The sequence below is a fragment of the Lathamus discolor genome, chromosome Z (genome assembly GCF_037157495.1).
Source record: "Lathamus discolor isolate bLatDis1 chromosome Z, bLatDis1.hap1, whole genome shotgun sequence".
NCBI lineage: Eukaryota > Metazoa > Chordata > Aves > Psittaciformes > Psittacidae > Lathamus > Lathamus discolor.
In genome coordinates this window covers 65,834,080-65,853,069 of record NC_088909.1, presented here as the reverse complement: position 1 = coordinate 65,853,069, position 18,990 = coordinate 65,834,080, and the positions used below count along the sequence as shown (strand labels likewise).

Here is an 18,990-nt window from a genome sequence, read left to right as displayed (position 1 = left end):
TTAACAGAGTTGTATTTTATCGTATTCCATTAGCTTCCTGCGGGGTACACATGGCTGACATAAGATATTAATAGAGAGGAAAGAACTCATGGTCACTTAAAGGACAAGTATTCATCAGAAAATCTAAAGGAAATAACAAGGTGAGATGACTATTCAAAAAATGTTATATTATGGGACTCTATGCTCCTTTTTATTATTACTTTATAATTATATAAGTATAACTTTTAAATTATATATTATTATTACTTGTGGTCAAATTATAAAATTTTATTAAATACACACTCATGATGTCAAAAACCAGATGGCAAACTTGGATTTTTTTTTTTTTTTTACATGCACAAACAGACAGACACAAATATATCCAAAGGCTATGCTGGCATAAAAATTTAGACAAACAAGTCAGCTATCACACTTATTATCACACTCACAAGTTTACAAAAGAAAAAAAAGGTCACTGCAGAATTTGGTCATCTTAGCTGGCAGTGTGAACTGTAGTCTTTTCATTCTGAAAATGACTTCCAAGAATACAACCAGGGAAAGGCACCTCCCTCCCAGCTGTGTGAAAATAGAGCCGCATGAATGTCAAAGACAAGGCAGTGCCGTAAGAAATGTGGGCATCTGCCTTCCCTGCCTCTGGTGGGAAAAGGGAATACTAGTCATGATGAAACTGTGAACAAAACAAATATAGACGATTCATCCTGTCAAGCTGCATCTAAAGATGAAGAACTGATCAATGAGGTTTGCTTAAAGTGGAGAATAAGGAATGACTGAGGAAAACAGTAACAGCTGTTCATGGACACAAAAGGATAAATCAGACACTACAATGTACCTTGGAGGGTTATACCCACTTGGAAAAGCAAAACAAACAAAACAAAACACAAAAAAACCCCACACCCAAAACAACAAAACCCCAAAGTCATCTTTCTGCTGTGATTCTTTGGTCTCTTTTAGTTTCATAGGGCACTACCATATTTCTTCTTATGGGCATGTGCCAATCTGAAGTTGTGGTTTAAGCCCAGTCAGCTGCACAGCTTACTCATTACCCCCCCGCCTTCCTCCCTCCGCTCCCGGAAGGATGGGGAGGAGAATCAAAAAATGTGACTCCCACAGGTTGAGATAAGAACAGCCCAGTAACTAAGGTATAACACAAATCACTACTACTACCACCAATAATAATAATGATAAGGAAAATAACAAGGGAAGAGAATACAATCGCTCACCACCCGCCAACCGATACCCAGCTTGACCCGAGCAATGATCTAGCCCTTCCGGGTAACTCCCTGAGTTTATATAGTGGGCATGACGTGCTGTGGTATGGAATACTTCTCTGGCTAGTCTGGGTCAGGTGTCCTGTCTCTGCTTCCTTCCAGCTTCCCCTCCTCCCTGGCAGAGCATGAGACTCAGAAAGTCCTTGGTCAGACTAAACATTACTGAGCAGCAACTAAAAACATCGTTGTTATCAGCGCTGTTCCCAGGCTGAAAGTCAAAACCAGAACTGCACCAGCTACTAAGAAGGAGAAAAATTACTGCCACTGCTGAACCCAGGACAGAAGCGTACCCACCATGAGCTAGCACAGTCAAATATGGAAGTCAAAGTCAGGGCCTGACATGCTAAGAGTAGTTAAATTGCACAGGCTGATTGAGATGATGAGAATTGTATTATAATAAGCATTCTTTAGATCATTGTGAAAATCAGCCAGTGCCACTGGCAGCCAGGGTCCTGTCAATTTCTTAAGAAATAAATGTGACTACAAATTGTTTACAAATCAACATCAAAAGCTTATGATAATGTTTCAAAGTCAAGTTCTTAGCACTTAGGATGCAACTAAATCAAATTCAAGTATAGCTTATTCATGCAATTTTTCAAGCAGTTATAACTGTGTAAAAGTATAATTTTGTCACATAATACAATGAATTGTTTCCATCGTCATGGCTGGAAAGCAATTCAAATAAGTAGAGGCTAAGCAAAAAGAAAAGGAAACAGGCACAAATAATAATTTCAAAAAGCCATTTAAATGCAAGATTTATTAAAAGGACATATACCAGTAGGCATTCATAGACAACTGGTTTATTATAAAGCATTCAGACAAAAAACTCTGATATCTAAACCTTCTGGTGATGTGAATGGTGATTCAAAGAGCAGAAGAGGAGGCACAGTGCCTGAAAGTGAGGTTGTGAGAGTCCCACTGATTGCATTTCTATTCTCCAAAAGATTTCTTTGCAATTTGAAAAATTAAGCTTAATGTCTATATTCCTCATAACAATGGCCAGTTCTGAATTACAATTTTTCAGAATTCTGCCTGGAAAAATCAATATTTTTCTCATAAAATATAGCTTATTTCCCATTTTCTTAAATGTTCTCAAGAGGCTGTACCTTCAGCAAAAACAAAGCTGCTCCCCAATGAACTAGTATGGCATTGTCTCCATATGGAACACATCTCACTTATGCAAAACACAACAGAAATGCTGTGTTAGATTCACAGCCTGAATCCTCTTATTATTCTAATTTCTCAGCCTAATTCTTTGCCCAGTATTCTGAGCTAAGGAGTCACCTTCATTTTGTTGTGTATGTATACATTGAACTTACGAGGTACAAAGGCTTATTACTTTGATAACATATGTTTTAATATAATGAGCATGCATACAGACCCAGCTGTGAGTTAAGAAAGTTTATCACCTCACCTGTCATATTACAGTATACGAGAAACGGTCCCAATGGGCCACTTCCATCTGAATCAATATTGAAAAAGCCTGAAGTGTTCCCTCTGTGCTTATATGCTTCACATGATTGCTCATAGATGGCTGCAAAAAAACACATTCTTTCACAAATGTAATGGCATCATTTTACAGTTTAGTCAGGGAATTAAGAAAAAAAAGCCTGTGGAGCCTGTCAGTGGGGATAAGAAGACGTGTGTGTTCACTGCTAAAGAATACAGAACAAATCACATAACCAGAACTATGTTTTCATTTGTTTCTGTAGAGCGCATTTGGTTTTATGTATTGAGGAGATCACAAGGGGCATTTTCAAGCATTTTCTCCCTTATTTCAACCTGGAAACTTCAGAGAGGAAACTGTAAGATGTAGGTGAGTAAATGTTTGTAAAACCTGTGAAAGAATGTGAATGCCAAGGGTACTACCTAGATCCTGGTGATCAGACTTTGAGGAAACAAACACTAACTACAGCAACTAAAACAGATTTTTGTTGTTATTACATAAGACAGAAGCCAGGCAGTGTTTCTAGGTGTTCTGATAGTCTCCTGGCTTTTTTTTTTTTTTTTTTTTTTTGGCTTTCATACTTCTTATTTTCTTTCCTGTTTAAATAGAAGGGTGAATGACTTGTCAGAGACTGCAGTAAAAGAACTAAATAAGCAAAGACAAAATGAGAGCTCCTTGGTCCTATCTCATGTATACCTTGTATCAGCCAAGATGTAAAGAAAATACTGTGATGACTTCTTTATGATCAAAAACTTGAGAAGGGGACTTACGAGTCCACCTTTGTACTTAAACAAACAGGAAACACTAATGATAATGCCATAGCTACACTGCATTAGCCCAACTTCTCCTTTAGCCATTATAATGCTTCCAGCAGTCATGCTGTTCTGGTCTTTCTTTTCAAAATTAGACTGTGTGCTCTACCAGTTATTATCAAAACTTGAAAACACTCTGCCAAAAAGAAAGATCTGTTAAGTTCAGACACAAAAAAAAAAAAAAAAAAAAAGAGTGATGAGTGCTATACAAATAAAAAAATAACTCCATAGCAATTATTAATATTCTAGATTTTGATCTATATAAATTAAGTTAATTGAAATATTTAAAAAAACAAGCCAGCTCTAGAAAGACTGTGATATCTATTTTTTTGCTTGATGGTTGCTGGTATTATAAGGCAACACCTATGAGAAAGAGAATTCAGATTGCTAACTGTATGAAATATTCATAATACACAACTTATGTAATTTTCAAGTGGAATTTGATGGTTTCTTAAGAAAATAGTTAAATTTAAACATGACAGATTCAATTATTCAATAACTGTCTTCAAGCAGTGCTTCCAGATTTATTCTGTTTCCCAGAATACAGTTAAAGCAGTACAAATGTAGAGGATCTCCAGTGAAACTAGTTAAGTTACTTTTCTTTTTTTTTGTTTGTTTGGTTGGTTGTGTTTATTTGTTGGGTTTTGGGGTGGGCTTTTTTTGTTTGTTTGTTAGGTTTTTTGTTTGTTTGGGTTTTATTTTTTTGATTTTGTTTTTTTTCTTGTTTTTTTTTGGGGGGGTGGTTGGGTTTTTTTGTGGGTTTTTTTTTATTTCTCCTAATCTAATTCCTGATTCAGCCAACTACATCAACACAGGTTTATGGTTTAGTGCCTGTGATTATACTTGAAAGGAGTCCCATTGTCTCTGAAAAAAATAACACTAATTTTTGGAATGAATAATGATGAATTAAACACATTTCTAAATGATTTGCTGATTCATAAAGTGAAGGTATATGGATGGCAGAGTATATTACTGATCTCATGTAAATTGTGAAAAATGTGAAACAGAAACAGATAAATTTTAGAACGTTCAATGAGTTTTTTCTGCTACATATTTTATGTTCCGTGAACCAACTTGTGAATATTTACATGACTGAAAAATCTTCTAATATGAATGATCAATAATACTGTATATTTTTTTTTTGTGAAAAACATTCAACCAGGAGTGAAGAATAGTCAGAAAATATCTTAGACTTACGATAGTGACAAGTAGCTCCCTTGTATCCTGTATTGGCACAGTTGCAGTAGAAGCCGTTCCAGGACTGTGAGCACTCCCCACCATGTTCACAGTAATTAGGCAAACATCTAAAAATGAAAAAAAAAAAAAAGAAAAAAGGGTATTTTCACTCTTTTTGATATATTTACATGTCACTTATACTTACCAAGGAACGCAAAAACGTGGAAAAGAAGTATATTAACATGAAGTCCTCAAGCTCATTGGGGAAGATGTCAATATAATTACTAGAAAATCTAGAGAATTTCCCTTCATCTTTCCCGCTATTCCTATTGCCTATAATAAATATATTCATTATGTGATGAGCCTGTGCGAACAGAAATAAAGTGTAAGTTGCATAATTATTACCATTCAGCTATCTGCAATTCAATACAGATAAACCAGTGAAAGATTTACATGCTGATAATTCACTGGCAATTACTGCAACTGATAGGATTTCTTCAACAAGATATGTCACAACAAAGCAGCATCACAACACAAAAAATCACAAAAAAAAAAAATTTTACTATCATACCTGAGAGCTCTTTCTTATTCTAAAGTCACAATTACTTACTATTCTAGAAAGAGTAAACCAGTGCATCAGTTCAGTCACAAGAGGTAACTACCAGTAAAGCAATCTTTTTATTCTGGTAGTATGAACAGAAACCTGACGAATTCTGCTAGCTTTCTTGTGGATTTAGAATGGTTGACTGCAAAGAAAATTTGTCTGTAACTGCTTAATGATTAAGATTGCAGCACTATACCTAGATATAAAATATTGCAGAAGATGAAGAAAATCTCAGATTTATCTTTTTATAAGTATACTGAAAAAGAGTGGCACACTTTAACTAATTTTATTAGGTTTTCAACTTAGAAATTAGTTGACATTCCAATTGCAGTGAATGGATATGTATAAGCATGTGTATGTAATAGAGCTCAAAAGTATAAAAAGGCTTAGTTGTTGACGTTAACCACAGGAAAAAGAAAAGCAGGCCCACTAATATTCACGGGATCCTAAAATACCTTTTAATTCATTCAAGAAATCTTAGCAGGGTATTAAAATAAGATTGTAAAAAGTCCAGCAGTTCACACACCTGCCCTATGAATAATTCAGGAATTCAGGGCCTTTGTATATTTACTTCTGACTCTCAAAGAATTTTTATCTTTCTTTCTTTCATGTTTATAAACAAAGATATGCAGAGGTTTTCATAGAAAGGAAGAATAAAAAGAAGCAGCAGGTAAAGTGTAAGTAAAGTAAGTAAAGTGATATAGATCACATGTTTTCGAGAAATAAGTGATACTTTGCAAGTGAAAGAGCTGGTCTTGTATCCTATCTATTATTTCACTCACAGAATGTATTTGTAAGACAAGTTTGTAAATGATATATGTCTCAATGAGCTCTGGTTTGGAACATAAAATTGAATTTTAGGCACCAGGCTTATAAATGCTTTGATATTAAATACTTTGGATCAATTTATGAAACGTGTATAGTAATAGTTCTTACTATAAATGCTTTATTTTGCTTCCTACAGGTATGACTAGTTGTCAGCTATTATAAATATACAACTCCTCTAACATAACTGCCATTCAGGTCTTTCAGTACATCCTTTGCTGCTATGCTAGCATGTATTTTAGTCATAGTTTTTATTGCCTTGCTTCTTTTTGATAAAGACATCACTATCTCCAAAGTATGATTTACATGGTCCTTACTTGTATTGACACCTTGTCCATATTAATTAATCATCCTAATTGTGTTCACAAAATTAAAAGCTTAGATGAAATTGATAATGCTTAAAACAACTTTACGAGAAATTCAAACCATGTAGCATATATTTAAAATCTTTTAACATTAGATTTTTCATCTTCCTTCTGTTTCAGAATGTGTATTAGAAAGTAACCACTAGTTGCATAAAAGTGAAGCTATAATTATATTATATGCTGCAATCCTACCCAAAGCAAGATTCAGATAATTTTCTCTAAGGAAACTAACCTAATAAAAATATTTCTTATGTTAGAAAAAGCATTTCTAATAGTTCATCTATAAAAGGTAATTTTTGGATTTGTTACTATGTTTGCTTAAAACAGAAAAAAAGACAACTGATAAGTATTTACCACATATTATTTGATGGTATGCTTTTCAGATTATGACACCTGAAAATGATACACGATTTAAAACAAAGGTAGCAGGCTAATAATAATCCTAAACTAAAATTCAAAGCAGAACACTAATTCAGCAATATACGTTTGATAAAGAGGGGGAAAAGAAGAAATTCAGATGCCAAGTATCTGCTAAATACATTTTTGTGTACTATCATGGTTCCAAGCTATGGGTAAAAAAAAATTAAAGAATAAATCATAGAATCATAGAATCATAGAATAGTTAGGGTTGGAAAGGACCTCAAGATCATCTAGGTCCAACCCCCCTGCCATGGACAGGGACACCTCTCACTAAACCATCCAACACAAGGCTTCATCCAACCTGGCCGTGAACACCGCCAGTGATGGAGCACTCACAACCTCCCTGGGCAACCCATTCCAGTGTTTCACCACCCTAACAGGAAAGAATTTCCTCCTTATATCCAATTTAAACTTCCCCTGTTTAAGTTTTAACCCATTACCCCTTGTCCTGTCACTACAGTCCCTGATAAAGAGTCCCTCCCCAGCATCCCTATAGGCCCCCTTCAGGTACTGGAAGGCTGCTATTAGGTCTCCACGCAGCCTTCTCTTCTCCAGGATGAACAGCCCCAACTTCCTCAGCCTGTCTTCATACGCGAGGTGCTCCAGTCCCCTGATCATCCTTGTGGCCCTCCCCTGGACTTGTTCCAGCAGTTCCATGTCCTTTTTATGTTGAGGACACCAGAACTGCACACAATACTCCAGGTGAGGTCTCACACGAGCAGAGTAGAGGAGCAGGATCACCTCCTTCGACCTGTTGGTCCCGCTCCTTTTGATGCAGCCCAGGATACGGTTGGCTTTCTGGGCTGCGAGCACACACTGCCGGCTCCTGTTCAGTTTCTCATTGACCAGCACCCCCAGTCTGTAGCTGTGCCCTGGCATTGCTCCAACCCAGGTGTAGGACCTTGTACTTGTCGTGGTTGAACTTCATAAGGTTGGCATCAGCCCACCTCACAAGTGTGTCAAGGTCCCTCTGGATGGCATCCCTTCCCTCCAGCATATCAACCGGACCACACAGCTTGGTGTCATCGGCAAACTTGCTGAGGGCACACTCAATCCCACTGTCCATGTCAGCGACGAAGATGTTGAACAAGACCGGTCCCAACACCGATCCCTGAGGGACACCACTCGTTACCGGTCTCCAGCCGGACATTGAGCCATTGACCACAACTCTTTGTTAGCGGCCATCCAGCCAGTTCTTTATCCACCGAGTGGTCCATCCATCAAATTGATATCTCTCCAATTTAGAGACGAGGATGTCGTGTGGGACAGTGTCAAACGCTTTGCACAAGTCCAGGTAGATGATGTCAACTGCTTTACCCATATCCATCAATTCTGTAGCCCCATCATAGAAGGCCACCAAATTGGTCAGGCAGGATTTCCCCTTAGTGAAGCCATGCTGGCTGTCACCAAGCACCCTGTTGTTCTTCATGTGCCTTAGCATGTTGTCCAGGAGAATGTGCTCCAAGATTTTACCAGGCACAGAGGGGAGACTGACTGGTCTATAATTCCCCGGGTCTTCCATTTTCCCCTTCTTGAAAATGGGGGTTATATTTCCCTTTTTCCAGTCATCGGGAACTTCACCTGACTGCCATGATTTTTCAAATATGATGGCCAGTGGCTTAGCAACTTCATTCACCAGCTCCTTCAGGACCCACGGATGGATTCCATCAGGTCCCACGGACTTGTGTGCGTTCAGATTTTGAAGATGGTCTTGAACCAGATCCTCTCGTACAGTGGGCCCAAGGTCTTCATTCTCACAGTCCCTGCGTCTACCTTCTAAGAACTGGGTGGTGCAGTCAGAGCCTTTGCCAGTGAAGACCGAGGCAAAGAAGTCATTCAGAACCTCAGCCTTCTCCAAATCCTGCGTAACCAGTTCTCCTGAAAGCTTCCTCAGGGGGCCTATTTTGTCCCTAGTCTGTTTTTTGTTTGCTACGTACCTGTAGAATCCCTTCCTGTTATCCTTAACATCCCTGGCTAGGTTTAATTCTAACTGGGCCTTAGCCTTCCTAACCTGGTCCCTAGCTTCCCGGATAATTTTTTTTTTTCTTTAACCTTCAATTAAAAAAAAAAAAAAAAAAAAGAGAAAAATATAAGAAAATTGCTAAAGTGCCAGTGTCTCTTTTTTCTTTTTTTCTCTCTTTTTTTTTTTTTTTTTTTTTTTTTTACATTAAAATCATTTATTCTGGTTTCTGTAAAACACACAGCTGCTAGGACACAAACACTAATAACACACCTGGTAGGGAATCATATGTTTCTGTTTAGAGCTTGATGCAATTATGACAGATACATCTGATATTCTTTCCTCAAACTATCTTTGTAAGGCATGTAGAATGACATTGTGTTATTTTGTCACTGGTTTATGTATAATTAGTAGTTATAAAATCAGTATATACCAGTGAAGGAGCTGAAACAACAGATATTAAGGAGAAACATATGAAGAGAATCAATTGCATGCCCAAGAAGTATATGAGCAATGGAACAATATAAAGATATTACGCAATGAAAAGGCCATATGAAGGAGCATGGGAAGAGCAATGACCAGTGTCCTGGTTTCAGCTGAGATAATTTTCTTCCTACCAGCTGGCATAGTGCTGTGTTTCAGCTTTAGTCTGAGAATATTGTTGATAACACAAGGATGGTTTAGTTGTTGCTCAGTAATGTTTATCCTGATCAAGGATTTTTCAATCTCTCATGCTCTGCCAGTAAGGAAGGGCACAAGAAGCTGTGTTGGAAGCAGAAACAGGACAGTTGACCTGAACTAGCCAAAGGGATATTCATTATTACAGCACGACATACCCACTATACAAACTGGGAGGAGTTACCTAGAAGGAACTGATCACTGCTTGGGCCTGGCTGGGTATTGGTCACTGGGTAATAAACTTCTGTTTATTATTTTTTTTTCCTTTTCTTTCAATTTTATATCTCTCTCCTTGTTATTTCTCTTAGGAGTAGTACTAGTATGTTGTATTTTAGTTATTAAACTGTTTTTATCTCAACACACAGGTTTTATATTCTTCAATTTTCCTCCCCATCCTGCCTATAGAGTGGGAAACAGGAAGGATGAGTGAGTGGCTGTGTGGTACTTAGTTGCCAGGTTTCTTGAACCATGACAACTAAAGGAGTCATAATAACTTCAGCATAGGAGCAGGATTTTAAATGTGTGTGTGTGTGTACATACATATATATAAATAAATATATATTTACATCAGGTAAAGAATTAGTTTAATAGATTTTTTCCCATTTATTTACTCTGCACATGAATTCAGGTGATTATATAAAAAGTAATTTTTATTTGTGTTCATACTCTTCAAATGTGTAAAACTATTCTATTTAGTCATTCATTTTTTTTTCTGCTAAAGTCATCAGTAACAACAGAATTCAGGTCATATTTTGTTATTTGGTATTTTAGATTAAAAGCCTCCCATAAAGACTCCAAACCAAAGAACTGTTTGGCTTGCCCTCAGCTGTATGAGGGATACCTACTATCAGGAGCACAGTGGCAAAAATGTTGATTATTTTAGCTTTCGGCAACCAAAGACATGTCAAAATCATTCGAGGAAGCAAATATTTTCTCACAAATTATATAATGCACAAGATCATAGAATCATAGAATGGTTAGGGTTGGAAAGGACCTTAAGATCATCTAGTTCCAAGCCCCCTGACATGGGCAGGGATACCACACACTAAACCATGCCACCCAAGACTCTGTCCAACCTGGCCTTGAACACTGCCAGGGATGGAGCATTTACAGCTTCCTTGGGCAACCCATTCCAGTGCCTCACCACCCTCACAGCAAAGAACTTTTTCCTTATATCTAACCCAAACTTCCCCTGTTTAAGTTTTAACCCATTACCCCTTGCCCTATCACTACAGTCCCTAATGAAAAGTCCCTCCCGAGCATTCTTATAGGCCCCCTTCAGATACCGGAAGGCTGCTATGAGGTCTCCATGCAGCCTTCTCTTCTCCAGGCTGAACAGCCCCTACTTTTTCAGCCTGTCTTCATATGGGAGGTGCTCCAGCTCAAGCTACCCATCAGAAATTGTGTAATATATGTAAGGAATGTTAATGTGGCAAAAAAAAAAAGTATCTTATCAATTGGTATTTATGATGAGATGTAGAATTAGTTTGACAAAGAGAAACATGAAGCTGCAGATGTGAAATAAATGTGACTGAGGAAACTGGAAAGAAACAGTCCCTAGAGCAAGATGGCACAAGACCAGGAAGGCTTTTCACAAACAGTCTGTTCTGAAATAAAAGATAGTAAGTATAATAAAATTAATACAAATGGGTGGATTAAATTTCTATTTGTATAAGTTAGGAAGACATATGGTAAGCATTCTGAGTGCTGAAAACTGAATGCGCGGAGCTAGTGTTAGAAAGGCGCAATTATCAAGATTAAAAAGGACACAAATCAATATTAGCAAATCTTAGAAAAAACAAAACCAACCAACCAAAAGCCTCCTATAAAGTCTTTTTTAGACTTTTTTCTTTTATTTCCTTTGATATCCATACATAAATTTGATGAACTATAAGAGGAACATAAAACCAAAATAAATAAATAATAATTAAAAACCCCTTAATACAGTGCCAGAAAGTAATCAAAATACTTTGAAAAAGAGTATGGCTGGGATATATAAGTGGCTTACACAAGTCCATATGTATGGCAGTGATATTGACACAAAATAAGGATGATAACTATTTTCATATGCAATAAAAATTCAGCAAGATAAAAATATAAGTAAATAGAACCCCTTTGAAGCATTGCTTAAAAAAAACCACAAAATAAAACAAATAAAAGTTACATTTATTATATTTGGAATATTGGAAATAATGCTGGATTTCTATATATTGAGATTCAGATAGTGACTTTACACATATTTATACGTTAATTTATTTTTAAAACTTCACATGTACACACATAATATGGGCATTCAAAATCTGAAAGGAACTGAAATCACTACATATAAAAATACACTATCTTCCTTTAAAAAATCAGGTAAAAGATTTCTGTATTCATGGAGGAAGGCATGGTTCCTTAACCACAGCTCTGAGATTAGCATTTTGAGAGGTCCCCAGCTACTGCACATTGAAAAGCCAGGGACGGAAATTCTCAGCAACTATATTGTGAACCAAGTAAGTGACATTTTGCACTCGTAATCTTGCTTACATCTCTTTTGTATTTGACTAAGAATATACAGATCTCCACACTCCCAGTTTTCTCAGGTGTTCCTCATCAGACTTGTGCCTCAGATCCTTCACTGGCTTCCCTGCCCTTCTCTCGATTCATTCCAGCTACTCAGTATCTCTCTTGTAGTGCAGGGCCCAGAACTGAGCACAGGATTCAAGGTGCGGCCTCACCAGTGCTCAGTACAGGGGGATGATCACTGCCCTGGCCCTGCTGACCACACTATTTCTGATACCGGCCATGATGTCATTGGGCTTCTTGGCTGCCTGGGCACAAGCTGGCTCATATTCAGCAGCCATCAGTCAGCATCCCCAGAAAAGGACCTAAGGTCCTTTCTTCCAGAGCGGCTTTCCAGCCACACTTCCCCCAGCCTCTAGCTTTGCGTGGGATTGCTGTGGCCCACGTGCAGGACCCAGAACTTTGGTTGGTTGAACCTCATGCAGCTGACCACAGCTTATTGATCCAACCTGTCCAGAACCCTCTGCAAAGCCTTCCTCCCCTCCAGCAGATCAACACTGCAATCTCAGTGTCTGCCTTAACTGTTTCCCCCCCAAAAAAAACTATTTCTTGAAGTCTTATAATTTAAAGGCCAGACTTTTTAAGATAAAATGGCAACTTTTGAGGACTAGAAATTTAGGGTGTAGGGGAGAAGTGTTTACAAGCACAAGTACATCTTTCCCCTGCCTGTTTTGTCAGTTTAGTATATCCTTTCTGCTTCATTCAAGGAAACTTTTTCTGGATTAAAGCAGACTTCGCACAAATGCCTGTGTCTGCATTCCTCGGAGTCTACAGCAGAAAACTTCTTCCATTTCCATGTGCCTGTCTTTCCCTCTCTTGCCAGCAGCCTCTGCCATTCTACAACACACATTTTGGATCATCCTCTGCCTTCTCCATGCTGAAATCCAGCAACATCTCTGTCCAGCATTTAAATTTCAAGGAAGTAAGACAGTCTTTCCACCCTGCAGAGGGAGCCCTTTCAACTAGTTACACTCTTGGATCATAAAATCATATAATAGTTAGGGTTGAAAAGAACTGTAAGACCATCTTAGTTGCAACCTCCCTGCCATGGATAGATGCCAATACCATGTATCACAAGTTATGAGACTAGTTCTGACCATAGTCTAAAGAAGATTGCCCACTCACTGTGATGAATACTATCTACTGTGTTTCTGGATGGGTAGAATATACAACACAGCAATAACCTGTAAAGAACATAGCATTTCAAAGGGTGAATGGGACTACCTGTCACAGAAGGGGGTTTGTCTATAGCTTTACTTGAAAAGAATATAAGATACTTAAAATTTGTCAGAAACATCAAATAATTTTAACCCCAGTTACTCTCGTTTTTTTTTTTTTCCCCAGTGCATGGAAATCTAATTGCTTTGCTATGTTTACTGAGTTTATTCTAGTCTGGAATTCTTACAAAAGAAGCAGCATGACATTTTGCAAGTGTTCTGTTCTTTGTCATTCAGTATTGGAAACAAAACATTCAAATAAATAAATATTATTTTCTTACCTGTCTATAATGCCACATAAATCTATCTGAAGGTCACTGAAATTGCCAAAAACATTTTGCTGAACTGAGATCATATCCACTGTTTTGTTATCAATGGAAATAAGTCGCATGCATCCTTGAAAGCCACCAAATGAGGTATTACATTCAGAAATGTTTCCAGTGATAGGGCAGCCTGAAAGAAGCATAAGACCTGGAGCTGAAAAAAGTATTTTGTTTAAAAATGTATATATTCCAAAAGTAGACTGGACTATGATAATCTACAGGTATTGTAAACTTTGTGGGTGGAAGACTTCAGCCAGAAGCTCTTCTTATTAGGCATGGTGGTGCAACTATAAAGAAAAATTTCTATGCAGTCTTACCGGCTTTTAAAGCATATGCAAAAGCATCACTAAAACTTTTGGTAAAAACTCAAGTAGAAGTTCCAAAGCAATGAATGGAATAAAGATCTGAACAGACTGACTGACTAACAGTCACAAAATTTTAATTTACAAGATGCACATGATTTGGAGCTAACTAAAGTCAAATAAGACAAAAAAAAAAAAACAACAAAAAAAAAAGCAGTTACTAAGTACAGTGATTTTAAATTATCAAGATGTACAGAAGATTCTAGGAAGTACTGGAAAAAATTTCTTGATGCAGATCATCAATGATTCAACTAGGAGTGATCCTCTGCTTCATGTGCTACATCTGTGTAAGGAAGAAATGGTTGAAAATGTGAAGGTCAAGGGCACAGTCTTGGTTGCATCAAACATAAGGATGTGGTGCTTATGATATACAGAGAAGAGAGTAAGAAAAAACAGCAGAATTACAACCCTTGACTTCAGACTACAGTTTTGATCTGTTCAGGACCTGCTTTGAGGATCACACTGGAAATTGTTTTGGAGAACGAAAGTGCTGGATATTTTTTCAACAAAAAGCTCTTTGGTGCATAAGAAAAGTCCATGATGATATCAAAATAGTTAAGAAAGTGTGGCAGAAAGCCTGTAAACACAAACGTGGAGCTCCTGATTAAGTAATGGGAGGGGACCTAGTGACAAGGTTCTTGTGAAGAACTGATTTGTATAAGGACCTTTTTCTTCAGTCTTCACTGGTAAAACTAATCCTTAGGCTTCCCATGTCCTAGCAGAGTATGAGAAGGGATGCGGTACCAACAATGAAGGAGAAAAGAGTCCAAGGAGCACCTGCAGGAGCTGGCTGGTGTCATTAGAACAATTGCCATTATCATTGTGAAGCCATTATAATTCTAACCCTCAAAAGGGCCTGGCCATTTAATAGGTTTCCTGATGACTAGAAAAGGCAGATGTTACACTCATCTTCAAGAAAGGCAAGAAGGAGGGCACAGGAAACTGGAGGTCTATTAGCCTTACAGCAGTCATTGGGAAGTTCAAGGAGCAAAGCCTCAGAAGCCATTTCTAAACATGTGAAGGATAAGAAGGTATCTGGGTAACTTCAGCTTCAAAGCTAAATAATGCTGGACCAAACTTTTTTTGTTTAATTTGCTGAGGTGATGGGTGCTGTGTACAAAAGAAGAGCAGTGCGCATGGCACACCATTACTTCAGCAAAGCCCCTAACAGTTTCCTATAGTCTCCCTATCAGCAGATTGATGATATATGGGTGGGATAAGTGGATAATTGATGATGCAAAGTCCTGCTTCACATCAGGGAACAGAGGGTCCTTCAGATATCAGTACTGAAAGCTATTCTGTTTAATGTCTTCATTAATGACATGGATGATAGGAAAGAGTGAACTTGCAGCATGGCTGTGCCTGACACTGATCTGGGGGCAGGGGTTAGGTGTTGGAAGGGAGGGCTGCATCTCAGAGGAACATGGGCAACCTGAAGAAAGAAATTGACAGGAATGCCATGAAGTTGAGTAACAACAAGTTTAAGGTCTTTAATATGAGATGGAACTATTCCATGCAACTATCTAAGCTGAAGGATAACTACCTAGATCCACAAAGAAAGGGCTGGGGTCCTGGTGGCCAGCAGGTGGACCATAACCCAGGAATGTGCTCTTAGCACAGAAAGCTGGTGGCATTCTGGGCTGTATTATCAAGAATACAGCCAGCAGAACTGAGGATGTGGTCCTTCCCTTTATGTGGCATTTGTGAGACCACATGTGGAATGCTGTAGTTCCAGACTCCTCAGTAGAAGAAAGGCATTGCATTACAGCATCCCACAATAAAATGCTAAAATAAATCCTGTAATTTCTTAAAAAAATTCAACACTCATTTGAAAATGAGATACTGGCACTACAGGTCATGATGAAAAAAATAAAAAAATAAAAAAATAAATAAATAAAAAAAAGGAGCAAAAACTCCAGAGCAGGCAGACAAAGTTTATATCTTATAGCTATTCTACAAAATTGTATTTCAGATTTTTGTGTGTGTCTGTTTGTAAAAGTTGTCTGCTAGTTCTATTACAGAAAAGGCAATATCATTAGTATTAATAAAACTGGTATTCCTTTTAATTGTGGGGCAGATACTAAAGATAGCAAGAAAACCTTCAATAATATTTACAGGTTTTGTGTATTAAAAAAAAATCTTTTTTTGCACTTGTAGTTGCAGTGAGTTATTCCCAGGCTTGGGGAGAGGTAGTATACCCTTGCTGATAGCATAACTAGAAATTGTGCTGACATAAAGTATTTTCATGTTTATTACACATTTTCCTGGCTAAGGATACACATTTCTTGCATACTTTTCATTCATTAAAACAAGAAAACTGACAATCATATCCCCAGGAAACCTCTCCTGGAAGGCTGATATTCATGTTTTAAGAACCAGCAAGAAAGAAAAAACAAGGTAAATATTCATACAAATTTAAAAAGAAAGTCAAAATGCATTGTCTGCATTTTGACAGTGGTATATAGCATAAAATTTTAAGAAACAATTTTCTAAACTCAGAAACTTTCTACTGTTTCTCCCAAAGTTTGTATGACATGCTCAAGCTGCTGATTTCAGCTACAAAGCTGAAATCAGAGACACCGAAGGGATGATATGCAGCTAGTGCTTTTACTGTTCTTGGAATTAATTTGCCCCTTTGACCCTCCAAAAGATAAAAAGAAATGTCCTTGTACAACTTAATTGACTATGCTGGTTTTTGCAACTGCCCAAATCCCTCCTGTTCTGTTCACCTCTGCCATTAACCCTGAAATGGTGCATATCACCTAATGAGAGATTTGGGATCTTAAAGAATCACAGAAGGAAAATAAAATACAAAACAGCAACAACAACAACAAAACCAAACAAACCACAAACAAAAAAATACCCGGGTCAAGAGGTGTTGCCAGCTCAAGAGGTGTTTATAGTAGGAAGGCTAGCTGTGAGATGTGAAATGTCCAATGGATGCTCATGTGATACCTCCTATGTTTACAGTCTGCTTGTGAGCATTAAATTTTTTACAGCCTGCTGATTCAGTGGAACTGATCTGTGGACAATGACTTGGTCCATATTTATTTAGGGTTTTCTATACATTTTTAAGTTTTCTCATAAATCTGAGAATTGTCACATAAAAAGATAATTCAGTTATTAATTACTAAACTACTAAGAGATAAAGCATTAGGCTAATGTAGAATAATATATTCAGATGCTGTTTAACATTGTTATTATGCAGTCTATTCCCAACTGACTTAAACATTATAACCTTTCTAATCTATCAGTAGCAATATATTTGATTAATGACAAAATCACTTGGTGACAGATAATTGTCAATATTCTTAGGGAAATGAAGATATCAAAACGTAGATTTTAGGCACAAGTTATATTCTTCAAACATGGCAAAGTTGTATCACTGTAGTAAAAGAAAAAAATAAAAAATTCAGAATTTCTGTTAAGAGGATACTTGCACAAGTAAGCACTAACTTAAGCTGAAAACTTGAAATTATCCCAGTGGAATATTCTCACAAAAAATTGATTTAGCTACACAATACCTATGCCAGACCTTTCTGTGTCTGTCTGACTGTTAACCACATTATATTCAATTATGAGAGCATGATTCCAGAAAACTCTGTTCAGAAAAGTGACCAAGGACTAAGGGTTGCAAATTATTCTACCCAACATAATAAAATTCTAACGAAACACAAACTCAAAAATATCATAGCTGTGCCTGAAAACTGGATCATTTGAGAGATATCCAAGCTAGGCAAAGACTTAAGGCAAGCCAAATATTTGACACTATCTGATATGTCAGAAAAAAAAAAAAAGTTTAACTGTTGTATATTTTCAGCATAAATAAACATATTTCACCTCCAAAGTAGAAAGAATCTCCTGAATAAATTTGCAGAGGTATGGAGGTATGAGCAGATGCAGTCACATCATTGTCCACTATTACACTGATACGATTCCTTTTGACAGACAAGGATACAGAATGCCACTGGCCATTATTTAATCCAGCACCTAGAAGGAAAATAAAAAGAAAAATAAAGTATAAACATCCATTATTTATTATACTACTTGAATGTTATAGACTCAAAAGGAGGAGAGATCAGTAATTATAGCCCACATAAAAATCCCACATGATAGTGCAGAAAATTAATAAAGAACACAAATGTCATTTTGTCCTTTATGAAGACAGAACCTTTGTCCATTCCCTCGCTCATATCTGATAAAGAAAAAATAAAAGTACTTTCATGAATAAGCCTTACTGTTGTAATACTCCTAATTATCAGTAATACATCCAAGTAATACGTCAATTTAAAGTGGTGGCTATAAAAAATATCCTTCCAATCTAAGAAGGGTATCATTAAGATATCATTATGATGGCTGATAAAGTATTTTACATGTAATCCACATTTTTACTTCACTATTACAATGGATTTCTTAATCTTTTAAAATCAAAGGTAGACATTACATTAGAACCCATTCAAATAGTAAAATCCTACTAAAAGCTTCAGCAACAGTCATGCCAATGTCATAAAATTATTTTTCTTTTAGTTGTCTCATTTATTGCAAATGTATGGGAAAATTTTCTCGAAACATAGCCTCTAACAGCAATTTACATTACCTTTGGCTCTGCAGGTGTAAGATATGACACAGCAATAAATCTAAAGTCCTAATTCTGGAAAGCACTTGCATATATACTCTTCAATAAATTTTATAGGGCAGTATGTAAGCACATTACTGTCCTTAAGAAGTGCTCTATGTCATTCATGTTTTTGAGTGTTCCTCAGAACAGAGACACTTTTGTTGGTGAAGAACAAAGAATACAGCCTTTTAGAATTATGTAAAAGATTTGACTGCAGAGCACCTATGATTTGTGATCTGTGATTTACTTCTTAAAATTTCATGTATCTACATACTCTCTCTAGAATGTCTTGTATATTGTAGAGAAATAGTCCACCAATTAACTGATTATCCAAATGGAAAACAAATAAA

General features: G+C 37.0%; 1 protein-coding gene across 1 annotated transcript in view; it reads right to left on the bottom strand.

The window, feature by feature from the left end:
• Positions 1 to 18,990, bottom strand: part of CNTNAP4 (contactin associated protein family member 4) — a 225,895-nt gene that overhangs the window by 50,728 nt on the left and 156,177 nt on the right. The window contains exons 9-12 of the mRNA XM_065661351.1: positions 17,863 to 18,012; positions 13,619 to 13,790; positions 4,725 to 4,831; positions 2,683 to 2,802 (exon numbers count right to left, since the gene is read on the bottom strand). Coding sequence (XP_065517423.1) covers positions 2,683 to 2,802; positions 4,725 to 4,831; positions 13,619 to 13,790; positions 17,863 to 18,012 — 549 coding nt within the window. The remainder of the gene's footprint in view (positions 1 to 2,682; positions 2,803 to 4,724; positions 4,832 to 13,618; positions 13,791 to 17,862; positions 18,013 to 18,990) is intronic.